This window comes from Rhinopithecus bieti, unplaced genomic scaffold, assembly GCF_001698545.2.
Source record: "Rhinopithecus bieti isolate Rb0 unplaced genomic scaffold, ASM169854v2 scaffold_75561, whole genome shotgun sequence".
In the NCBI taxonomy this organism is placed as follows: domain Eukaryota; kingdom Metazoa; phylum Chordata; class Mammalia; order Primates; family Cercopithecidae; genus Rhinopithecus; species Rhinopithecus bieti.
In genome coordinates, this window is record NW_016828330.1 from 311,429 (window position 1) to 320,406 (window position 8,978).

Sequence of the window (8,978 nt, forward strand, 5' to 3'; positions counted from 1 at the left end):
TAAAAAAAAAAAAAAAAAAAAGCAGCTCAACAAAGGCTAGATGGGGTAATTTCATAACTACCAAAATTTTTAAACGTTTAAACTATACCACAATTTTGGTGTCTGAAACAAAATATGTCAATTGCACAAAAGACTTTAAAAAATGCTTATAATTTTTTAAATCTGGCACTTAAAAATATTTTGTCATCCTGTAAATAATCAATGGTAATTTACACATCTTGTAATTCCAATATTATCTTTATAACACTCCTACAAAGTATAAAAAAGGGTAAATTCCCTTTTATGCTTTTAGAATTACTAAACATAAATATCACAACTATTTTAAAAGTATACTGAGGGAATTCAATACATTTTGGTGACAACCTATAAAAACAAATATTAAGAAATTGGCAGGGGCTAGGGGAAAGGAAAAGGAAATACACAAGGGAAATTTATAACTACATCAAACACAATAAAACCTTTTTTGAAGTGTTAAATGTCTTTTAGTGAGGATAACAAGCATTTAACTAAAGAAAAAGGTCATCAGAGTAAGTAAAAGTTTCAAGCTCAAAACAGGAAAAAAAAATATTTTTATCTGGGAAAGCAGAGACACACACTAAAGGCACCATGCTAGAAATACAAGTCCTAGAAATACAATGACGAACTTCAAAAGGCTTTCATTCTAACTGGGAACAGAGCAATAAGTAGGCATGATTAATCAAACAAAGCAAACATATTAAGGTGCAAACCAAATTAAGACTACAAAACTTTAATACAACCATAAGAATAGGTTATGTCCTCAAGTATAAGACCCGTATGTCTCTCTACTCCTCCCTACAAATAAGCAAATAAGGTACAAATGGTGATAAATGCTTTACAAAAAGGTTTTATTATTATTATTTTTTTTTTCAGAGGGTCTCCTTCTGTCACCCAGGCTGGAGTGCAGTGGTGCAGTCTCGGCTCACTGCAACCTCCACCTCCTGGGTTCAAGTGATTCTCCTGCCTCAGCCTCCCAAGAAGCTGGAACTATAGCTGTGCACCACCACACCTGGCTAATTTTTGTAGTTTTGTCGAGACAGGGTTTCACCACATTGGCCAGGCTGGTATGGAACTCCTGACCTCAAGTGATCCGCCTGCCTCAGCCTCCCAAGTGCTGGGATTACAGGCGTGAGTCACCATGCCCAGCCTTATGAAAAGATTTTAACTGCATGTTTATAAACTGTCACGTATGTTTTTGTTAAAAAGTCAGTGTCAACATATTTTCCAGTAAACATGTGAAAGGCTTTACTTTTGAACAATTATCAAAGGAACATATTTATTTCCTGATAAAAGGTTCTTCTCTATACACTATACACTAGGATAATTATGAACAAGAAAAATGTAGTTTGTCATTTAACTGAAGTGTACTAGGTAACAAATAATAATATTTTGAGGCTCCTGAATCAATCAAGATGACCACAATATTTCAGATTCCCATGAAAATGTCAATGAAGGAATAAAGACAGAAATGTACACTGGTAAAGAGAGTGGGAAGAGGGGCATCAGCAAACCAGACACTAAATCAACTTTGGGAAGGCAGAAAGCACATTAAGTAATGAAGTATAAAACAATAACAGCCCAGTGTACGAAGAGACGGGGGTACAGCCAAGAAAGTTATTCTGTCCTAGGAAACACCCCAAGACTGGCCAAGTGCAGTGGCTCACGCCTGTAATTCCAGCATTTTGGGAGGCCAAGGTGGGAGGATTATTTGAGGCCAGGAGTTCGAGACCATCCTGAGAAACAAACTGAGACACTGTCTCTATAAAAAATTTAAAAATTAGCCAGGGCAAGACCAGGGAGAGGAGGTGGAAAGGGTAGGAAGAAAATACCTCAAGGTTCCAGAATATCAATAGCCAGGAAAAAGGAAAATTAGAATGACACAGACATAGACCTGAAAAGAGAAAAATTGACTGACTGTATACAGATCATTTGGCGTCTACCTCCAATCTCTCCCCAACTTCACTCTTAGTATGCTGCACAAAAGCCAAGCACTTATCCCCGGCGAAACCTTTCAAACAAACAACTGCCTGGGAAGCCCTAGGGTGACAGAGTATCTACTCCCCAAGTCCCCAGTCCCTCACCCAGAAGGGCCAATTACCCACCTCCTCATCCTAGAGGGAAGCCACCACTAACAAACCACCCCTGTGCACAGAGCTTCTAAACATTATTGTCTAATTCTTAAATGCAAACGAATACTAAGCAAAAAGGGGACTCGACTGCAAACAAAGCTCTGAAAACAGGAGGGAACTTAAAAACAAAGCAAAAACTCCTAAAAGACATCCTGAGAGTTTTGAGAGTTTACCTTTATAACGGACACTATGAAAAGGAAACAAAGAAGATGGTGAGCTTTCAGAATCTGAAAATACGATTAACGAGATAAAAGATTCAAAAAAAGGTTAAGAGAAAAAGCAGAGAAATTTTTCCCTAAAGTATAAGAGAGAGGAATGTCGGGGAGAAAAAAAGAGAATCAATTCAGGAGGCCCAACATTCAATTAATGGAAGTTGTAAAAAGAGAGAAGGATGAAAGAAATAACAACGGAATACTTTATTCCAAAACTGCACAAAGTAAGCTTCCTGACTGAATAGTACAATGGAAAGAAAAAGACCCACACACTAACAAAAAGCAGTACCTACAGTGAATAAATAAAAAATATAGTGGTATAAACAATGTTTACAGAAACTGTGAAAACCACCAAAGGAGTTGAAATCAAGTGCAAAGTGGTCCCCTCTGGTGAGCAGAAATGTGCATGGTAGTAGCATGGGTGAGGTCATGATCAGCAATGAGCATCTGGTTTTTCAATCATGTGTATTACTTTGATTAAAAGTTTCTTAAACTATATTTTTGTACTTATTTTAGATACTCAGGGTACCTTAAGTAAAAGATTAAACAGAAATTTTATCCAGACCACAAATAATTATAGAGAAGTGCTACTTAGCATACATACCTAAGATATGGGTAAAAGAAACAATCCAAATTTTGACTTGGCAATCCTGACCACATGATGCCAATCGAAAAAACTGAAGACCTTGTTCTCCATCTAAAATTTGTTAAAAATAAATACAGAGAATTTGTAAAACACTGAAATCCCCCTAAAATTTCCATTTCTTAAACTGAGATCTATTAATTCTACTCATTTAAACCATGTTCACAAGCTATTAGTTAACTTATACCATTTAACAAAATGTTGATTAAAGAATTTCTTTTAAACAAGGTACTATATAGGATTATTAGTCCTTAAGTTGCTACAATAAAATACCCTTCATTTACATTCCTCAAAGAATAGAACTCAAGGCTGCAAGAACCAATACTGAGCCAGTAAATAGAGCATCCTGTAACCCAATTTTAGAGTCTGTGAGGCTAGCATTGATGGGAAAAATTAGGAAGAAAAGTCAGTTACTTTGACAGTGTTAAATGTTTAATCATCCCCAACCTTTTTTTAAGGTCATAGCAATTTCTTCCTTTTTTTTTTTTTTTTTTTTTGAGACAGAGTCTCACTCTGATGCCCAGGCTGGAGTGCAATGGTGCAATCTCAGCTCACCGCAACTTCCGCCTCCAAGGTTCAAGCAATTCTCCTGCCTTAGCCTCCCAAGTAGCTGAGATTACAGGCATACGCCACCATGCCTAGCTAATTTTGTATTTTAGTAGAGATGGGGTTTCACCATGTTGGCCAGGCTGGTCTTGAACTCCTGACCTCATGATCCGCCTGCCTCAGCCTCCCAAAGTGCTAGGATTACAGGCATGAGCCACAGCACCGGCCTAAGGTCTTATCAATTTCTTAAAAGCCTGGTCTGTAGTTCACATGGAAAAATGGGAATTTTTTTCCATTTGATTTAATTAAGCCAAAAGCTGGAATTATAGAAATCAAAAATAACATCAATTCACTCCATTTGGTTGAAAATATTACATTATTGAGGGAAAGTAATCAATTAAATGGTGTCCCAGAAGCGCTACTACTTTACACTTACTTCATTTTAGTGTATCATTATATATCTACTAGATTAAGTTCCTAAACAATTTTGGATAATGTAAATATTGCTATCATCAATGCAATTTTACACAAGTGGTACCTAATTATCACATGTAGTTTCATCAAGTAAGTTTTGGCATTCATAAGCAGTAAAGCACAATTCAGAAATTGAGGCTGGGCATGGTGGCTGAAGCCTGTAATCCTAGCACTTCGAGAGGCTGACACCAAGAGTTTGAGACTAGGCTGGGGAATATGGTAAGACCCTGTCTCTACAAAAAATTTGGTTAAATTAGCCGGGTGTGGTGGCACACATCTGTAGTTGTAGCTACCTAGGAGGCCGAGGCAGGGGATCCCCTTAAGCCCAGGAGTTTGAGGCTGCAATGAGCTATGATCACATCACTGCACTCCAGCCTGGATGACAGAGCAAGACCCTGTCACCAAAACAGAAATCTAATATCCACCTTGAGATTGCACTCTGGCTTACCAAATATTCAGTATATAAAATTTAACAAATGTATACACCTGGGCATGTAAATTTTTTCTATGGACTCTGCCTCTCTGAAAGTACAAACACTTTACTAACGAACAACGAATTAAATTCCATTTCACTGAAAGTTATTCTAACTCCATGGGACTTCCATATTTCAATAGCATTTTTGTTTTTTCTGTAGCAGAGGTTTACCCAAAATGTATCCTTTCTAAGAGAGATCTTGAGGGATACAAGCAATTCCTGATAATTACTGTCTTTTTAAGGCAAACCATTTTATTCAATAAATGGCTGAGAGCAAAATATTTCTGTATTAGACCTAATTACCAAACCTATTTTTTTCATCGTTTCTTAACTAAATGGATCCTTTGAAGTTAATTCTAAAGTTCTTTAAGTAGTGAAAATTCAGCTAAGACAATGGAAAATTACATAGCTTAAAAATGTACTTATGTTCAGTATCTAAATATAATATTTAGAAACATACTTTTCTTCAGGAAAAATATTTAAATTATAATAACCTAATAACCCACACTTTATCATTTAAAAACTGGAGAGACATGATTATTTACTCTCAGGTGCAAACAGGATTATTTTTCCTTATTTCAGCAAAATGTCACAAGATGAGTTAATATGTCATAAGTATTTACAGATAATAACAAACACCAAATTAAACAAATTTAAATTATACACTTTGTCTTCTAAATACAGTTGTTCCTACAAATTCCTACACTAATCACTTTAAAGCATGTATCAATTTGTTTCAGAGGATTTACTCATAAGGTTAAGACATATTTCAACAGCAACACTGAAGGAACTAAAGAAGGCATGAAGATTAAAATTATACCAAAAGAAGTGTATAATATGTTCTAAAGGCAGGGTGGGGATGTGGGTGTCATTTCAGAGTCTCGTCTAGAATTCTCTGCCTGGTTTAGTGAGCCTTTCCTGACCCCAGAAGCTCCCAATCTCTCTAAATGCAGGACAAAAAAGCCCTTATTTTCATTCTAATATTAAAACTAATACAGTGGTCTTTTCATTGGAAATCTATCTTCAGATCATTTAGAACCAAAAAAGGAACCTAGATCTCTCCACACTTATATAATTCACCAGATTCATTGAGTGCCTACAAGATGTGGAGAAGGATCACAGAAGTGGAAGCAATGACTTGTTACAAGCTGTCCTTAGAGTAAAATAGCACAGAACAATATATTAAAAGAATAACTGCCTTAATTAAATTAGGGAGGCAGTTTAACATAAGAATGAGTTTATGAAAAGAAAATCTATTATTTCAGCAAATCATTAAAAGAAATCTTATCAATCTACATTTCAAGGCCTACTCTGTATCAGGTACGATGAAGAAAAGAGACCCAGGCCCTGCCTGCCTGGAGCTTACAAGCTAATAGGAAAAACACCATTAAATATTATCCATATAAATATAGAATTAAAACTTGTGATAGTATTATAAAAGAAAAATAAAGCATGCAAATAAAAGACTATATCAAAATTATACAGATTTAGTGCAGGAGTTAAGAGCAGGAGAGGCTTATCTTTAGTGATTTTCAGCCAAATTCTAAAGGACATAACAGCAAACCAGGTAAAGGGTCTGCACGTAAAACCCTTGGAAAAATCTTAGAAACATTCCAGGAATTAAAGAAGGTCAATGTGGCAAAAAATGCATGAGGCCAAGAGCAATTTGAGATTAGGGGGAAGCAGAACATGTTTTGCTTTAGGGATCTGGGATCTTAATCATATCTTAACAAGCCACTGATGGGCTTGAAAAGGAGGAAATACCACAATCTTCCTGTCTACTCTCTGGACCTGTTTTGTCCAATAAGGCAGTGACTGGCCATATGTGGGTACCAAAGACTTGAAATGCAGCTAGTCCAAATTGAAATGTACTATCTATAACATACATACCAGATTTCAAAGACTTAGTACAAAAGATAAAGTATCTTAATAATTTTTATTATCAATTATTGAAATTACATTATATACTGGGATATACTGTTAAAATTAATTTCATCTACTACTACAACATTTTAAATTTTCCTAAGTGGCCTGCAGTACATTGTTATGGACAGCACTGGTCTGGCAACAAGACTGCAGGGGGACAAGAGCTACAGAACTCCCATCCACTAACACGGAAAATGAAAACTTTGAAGAAAGAACTTTCCAATTCACTGTACCTATTTAAAACCAAGAGACTATATTCAGGAGCTCTGTTTATTTCTAAAAAATCAGTTCTGTTGGCAAACATTTTATAAATTTAGCTTTTGGAAGATTAAATTAGTAAATGGAAAACATAGCTTCCATTTCCAATTTTTAAAGTTTACATTTCTACTTGAATAGCAACATAGTGTTTTTTTCTTTTTTTTAACTGCAATCCTGTCAATAGGGTTAGGTCCTCTAAATTGCCATATCCAAGGAATCTGAATCTGTTGTACCAATTTCAGTCACCCCCTGCATATAATAAAGAATGTAATTTTCTTGCAGGAAACTCCAAGCCCCCCCCCACCAAAAAAGAAAAGAATGTGATTTTCTCATATATTTTTTCAGGAGTTTCATTTTGGTCAAAAAAGAGAGGGACGAGAAGGATATATCCCTTTACAGGAATAAATTAAGAAGGCTCCTCACTCTACTAATGAAAACATACAGAAGAATAAAAGAACAAGTCATATACAGCACAAATTATAAACAGGAATTTCTAGCGCTTAAAAGAATAAAATAACCAACCAGAAACTGGCTGTGAAGAAAAATCGCAGCAGGTAATTCCAAGATCATGTGCTTTTTCACTATGCAGACACCTCATTTTATCATCCCACACTGTTAAATCACCACATGAGGAGCCAGTGACAAAGAAGCTTCCATTAGGAGAAAATGCACATGCCGCCAAGGAGCCATCTTTAACACTACCACATCTGAAATAAAAGCAAAAGTGGGTTTTCACTTCAGAGCATCTTCTACCTTATATCACAGTCTCTAACAGCAGCTTGATACAGTAAAAAGAGAATAAATGGCTATAACAGATCTAGAGAGAAAGGACAACTGATGCCTACAGAAATAAAATATCATTTACATGCTATGAACTGAGATACACTGTCTAAAAGCAAGGGAGGATTTAAATACCCTCCCTTAAACATTTTAACTGGTATGTTCAAGCTTAAATTACAAACCAAAGTCCACATATCTTCATATTTTTGCACAGGGCAAATCAGTATAAACACATTAAAATCTGTAAAACTTAAACCAGAAGAGCAATGACAAGCACATCAACTACAAACATATTTTTTTTAAAAGGTAAGATAAAACTATTTTTATTGGAAAATATGTTATTGGAGTCAAAGGTACTTTCAATGTCTGTATTAAAAATTACCCTGAAGCAACGGTGAGGTCGTCAAATATAAATTATTCATGAAAGGAAAATGTTGTGGGCAAGTTAAAATTATGTTAGGAAGACAGAGAGGCACTGTGCTGAAGATATTAATATTAGATCAGTTAGGAAAAATAAGCTGTTAAAAACCCAACAATTAACGCACTGTCCCATCCAGCAGGGTATCTATCATTTATATATAATTAATTACATTCTTTACAGATAGTTATGCTATAGAGCCAGAAGTTGTCATTGGATAAGATTCCTTAGCTGACAGCTGGATTTCATGCATATAAAAAAGATATTTGGCCTAAGTGTTTATCAACACCACTTAAAACACATCACCCTCTTCAACCCAGACCTAAGCTTAAATGAGCAATAGTTGTTGACCAACTGGCATTTGTGCTCTGAAAGATGCTGGGAGAAGGAGGAAGGGGAGGTACACTAGGCTATTTTAATTGTTAATTACTTAAAAGCGCATGGTTTCTAATGTTCTTAATGTCATCTAAAAGTGTTAACTTTTTTTTTTGAGACCGGGTCACTCAGTCACTCAGGGTGGAGTACAGTAGTGCAATCCTAGCTCACTGCAGCCTCAAACTCCTGGGTTCAAGCGATTCTCTCACCTCAGCCGCTGGAGTAGCGAGGACTACAGGCACACGCCACCACGCCTAGCTAATAAAAATAACTTTTGCTATGTATATTTTGCCACAATATAAATAAATGTGAATAGTTTTAATGTTGTTAAATTGCAATACATTACCAATGTAAATTAATTGACTGTTTTTTTCCCAAAAGAGTCTTTCTGGTGAGTTTTTTTGTTTTGTTTTGTTTTTTTTTTTTTTGAGACAGAGTCTTGCTCTGTGGCCCAGGCTGGACTGCAGTGGCTGGATCTCAGCTCACTGCAAGCTCCGCCTCCTGGGTTCACGCCATTCTCCTGCCTCAGCCTCCCGAGTAGCTGGGACTACAGGCGCCGCCATCTCGCCCGGCTAGTTTTTTGTATTTTTTAGTAGAGACGGGGTTTCACCGTGTTAGCCAGGGTGGTCTCAATCTCCTGACCTCGTGATCCGCCCGTCTCGGCCTCCCAAAGTGCTGGGATTACAGGCTTGAGCCACCGCGCCCCCCGAGTTTTTTTTTTTTT

General features: G+C 36.4%; 1 protein-coding gene across 8 annotated transcripts in view; it reads right to left on the reverse strand.

The window, feature by feature from the left end:
• Positions 1-8,978, reverse strand: part of WDSUB1 (WD repeat, sterile alpha motif and U-box domain containing 1) — a 55,841-nt gene that overhangs the window by 41,305 nt on the left and 5,558 nt on the right. For all 8 annotated transcript variants that reach the window (XM_017864470.1, XM_017864474.1, XM_017864473.1 and 5 more), the window contains exons 3-4: positions 7,204-7,388; positions 2,964-3,056 (exon numbers count right to left, since the gene is read on the reverse strand). In XM_017864470.1, coding sequence (XP_017719959.1) covers positions 2,964-3,056; positions 7,204-7,388 — 278 coding nt within the window. The remainder of the gene's footprint in view (positions 1-2,963; positions 3,057-7,203; positions 7,389-8,978) is intronic.